Genomic DNA, 3,551 nt, shown 5'->3' on the forward strand with positions numbered 1-3,551 from the left:
GACTCCCACTGACCTTGAGATATATGCATTTGTCTCCAACATTCTCCTTAAACCCATAGCTAGTAATCACTTTATCAAATTTCAAGTACCACTGTCGTGAAGCTTGTTTAAGCCCATAAATTGATTTCTTTAATTTACACACTTGATGTTCATGTCCCTTAACCACAAAACCTTCAGGTTGAGACATATATATCTCTTCCTCAAGGTCTCCATTAAGGAATGCTATCTTCACATCCATCTGATGCAACTCAAGATCATAATGTGCAACAATAGCAAAAATGACTCTCAAAGAATTCTTTGATGAAACTGGAGAGAAAGTCTCAGAGAAATCAACACCTGGCTTTTGCTTAAAACCTTTAGCCACCAATTTAGCTTTATATCTATCAACATTTCCAAGTGAATCCCTCTTGGTCTTAAAAACCCATTTGCACTCCATCGCATTGCGATCTGTAGGTAAATCAGCAAGCTCCCATACCCCATTTACATCCATAGAGTGCATTTCATCTTTTATAGCATCTATCTAACTAGAAAATTCATGACTCTCCATGGCTTTATTAAATGAAGTTGGATCCTCATGCTCGCCAATGTCAACCTCACTAACATACACCTCAAAGTCATCAGGTATAGCGGATCTTTGAGTTCTAGAAGATCTTCTAAGTTGATCAGGCTCAGAAAGTGGATTAAAAGGTGAAGTAAGAGGCTGCATATGAGGAATAACTGAAGGGGTGGGATTGGGAGCTTTGAATGGAATCACAGAAGTTGGAATTAAATCTGTAGTAAATGGAATAGACACAGAAGATTGCTCCTCTGTAAAAGAGAAAGTACGATGATCCAAACTCCCACTGGATTCGTCATTCTCAATAAATTTTGCATGACTGGTCTCAACAATCTCCATAGGTTTAGAGGGACAATAAAATCTGTAACCAAATGATCTCTCAAGATACCCAATGAAATGACAAGTAACAGTGCGAGAATCAAGCTTCTTAATATCAGGATTGTATAACTTTGCCTCTGCAAGACATCCCTACACATGTAAATGTCGAAGACTAGGTCTATGACCTGTCCAAAGCTTGTAAGGTATTTCAGGAGCTGCTTTACATGGCACCCTATTAAAAATATAAACTGCCGTTTTAAGAACTTCTCCCTAAAAATTCTCAGGTAGTGAAGAATGGCTCATCATACTGCGAATAACATCTTGATAGGTGCGATTTCTCCTCTCTGCAACTCCATTTTGTTCAAGAGAACCAGGTGTGGTATACTGTGGCACTATACCTTGCTCTTTGAAGTACGTGACGAAAGGACCATGATTCACACCCTCCTGGTTCATTCTCCCATAATACTCACCACCTAGGTCTGATCTTACAATTTTAATCTTTTTGCCTAACTGTTTTTCAACGTCAGTTTGATAGATCTTAAACATGTTAAGTGCATCGGACTTTTGGTGTATTAGGTAAAAATAAGCATACCTTGAAAAATCATCAATAAAGGTAATAAAATACCTTTGTCTTCCTCGAGAAGCAGTAGGATACGGACCACAAATATCTGTGTGAATAAAATCTAAAAGACTAGATGACCGACTAGCCTCAAAATTACGTTTCTTCTGCATCTTCCCCTTGACACAGTCAACACATAAATCAAAATTTGAAAAAATTAGTGGTCTTATAATCTCATCCTTGACCAAGCGTTTAAGTCTCTTTCGAGAGACATGCCCCAATCTCTTGTGCCACAACATAGATGAATCCTCTCTAATAAAAGCACGTTTTAATCTTGAAGGTATCGAATCCACAGAAAAACAAGAAGCAGGTATATGAGAATCATCTAACAATAACTGATATAAACCATCAATTAAACAACCATGTCCAACTATATTATTACCATAATGAATAGTAACTGATCCATCACCAAAAGAAAATTGAAAACCTAAAGCATTAAGTCTTGAAACTGAAAGTAAATTACGCCTAATAGTTGGAACATAAAAAACATCCTGAAGTTTTAAGGAAAAACCAGTGTGTAACACTAGCGAAATCGTCCCAACAGCTGTAACATGAACTGCATCAGCATTACCCAACACCAATTTCTCCTCAGCCCTGGGTTTTCTCTGGCTTCGAAGTCCCTGTGATGAACAAGAGATATGAACAGATGCGCCCGTATCAATCCACCATGTATAATTAGGCACATTTACTAAGTTGGATTCAAATATTACAATAGTAATTCCCATATCTGCTTTGTTTTTCTTTAACCAATTTTTGTAGCTGTAGCAGTCTTTCTTTTGATGTCCTTTCTTCTTACAGAACCAACATTCATCATTCGCATTTACATGCTCAATGCCTTTTTCCTTTGTTGTCCTGCTTTCCATTTTTCTGAATTGTCTGATTCCATTTCTTGCCTCCTTTCAACTTGAAGTTATTCATACTTTTACTGCTTCTGGCAAGATGAGCCGACTCAAATTTAGCACCCTTGAGCCGCTCTTCCTCGGTCACACAAAGTGCCAATAGCTGATTAATGTCCCATTTTGTCTCTTGTGAATTATAATTTACCCTGAAAGCATCAAAAGATCTAGGCAGAGAATAAATCACCATGTGGACCAATAACTCATCATCAAATTTGATTCCCTGCTCTCTGAGACCATTAACCAGCTTACATATCTTATAGATATGCTCCCTCACTAAACCACTGCCATCATAACTGGTTGACATAAGTTGTGTCAAATAATAATACTGAAGTTGCTTCTTAGTACCCATGAATTGCTTCTTAAGTAAATCAAGAAGCGACTTGGCAGTATCAAATACAGGAATACCACCATGAATAGTCTCACCAATAGAAGCACGGATCAACCTGATAGCCATGGTATTAGCCTTAGTCCACTTAGCATGCAATAACTTTACTGCTTCAGAAGACTCTTCAGTGATTGCAGCGGGTTTCTCCTCACAAAGTACAAACTCAGAGTCCAAGAAACCCAACATAATATCAACACTTGTCCTCCAAGTAGTATAGTTCGAACCATTCAATGGTTCAATCCCTGTGAGTTGTCTTTGAATAACGGAAGCGTCCATAACTGTAATACATGTTATATCAAATAACATAAAAATGAACATATAAAATAATATTTACAGTTTTAGGGATTATTTCTTTAATTCGTGCTTGGGGTTTTAAGCCGAATTTATCAGGGTGTTTTACTATATGCAAAACTGTCTACCCTGCAGGAACATATAAAATGCCATCTAAAAAACATCTTTTGGCAGAATTTAGATTTTATTTTATCCCAAACTTGCGATCAAATCACACATAGACCTATTTGATTATATTTGAATTGTTACTAAACACTTCCACTACCTTTGGCAAGAGGGTTATTTAGTTATAATCCAAGCACTCTCAAATATTCTACTCACTTATCCCACACTAAGACATTGACCACCTTTTGGCAGAACAAATACCCTCATGTAAGTAAGTGCACTGTGAGACCTCAATAAGACCAATGCCTTAAAATTTTAAAATAATAACCTCTATGAGCGTGTCACTTTTAAGCAGGCATCACTCACTTTGACTATTAT

The 3,551-nt window shown here is 37.1% G+C and overlaps 1 protein-coding gene across 1 annotated transcript; it reads right to left on the bottom strand.

Moving 5' to 3' along the window:
* Nucleotides 1-2,321: 2,321 nt before the first annotated feature.
* On the bottom strand, nucleotides 2,322-3,053 carry LOC132270030 (uncharacterized). Its single transcript, XM_059771249.1, has one exon. The coding sequence runs from the start codon at nucleotides 3,051-3,053 to the stop codon at nucleotides 2,322-2,324; it is 732 nt and encodes a 243-aa protein (XP_059627232.1).
* Between the last annotated feature and the right edge of the window lie 498 nt (nucleotides 3,054-3,551).

Source organism: Cornus florida, unplaced genomic scaffold, assembly GCF_030987335.1.
Source record: "Cornus florida cultivar Cherokee Brave unplaced genomic scaffold, ASM3098733v1 CherokeeBrave_3.0.0_Hap2_Chr08, whole genome shotgun sequence".
NCBI lineage: Eukaryota > Viridiplantae > Streptophyta > Magnoliopsida > Cornales > Cornaceae > Cornus > Cornus florida.

Coding starts and splice junctions, on each gene's coding strand:
- LOC132270030 (XM_059771249.1), bottom strand. CDS start 3,053: ATGGACGCTTCCGTTATTCAAAGACAACTCACAGGGATTGAACCATTG.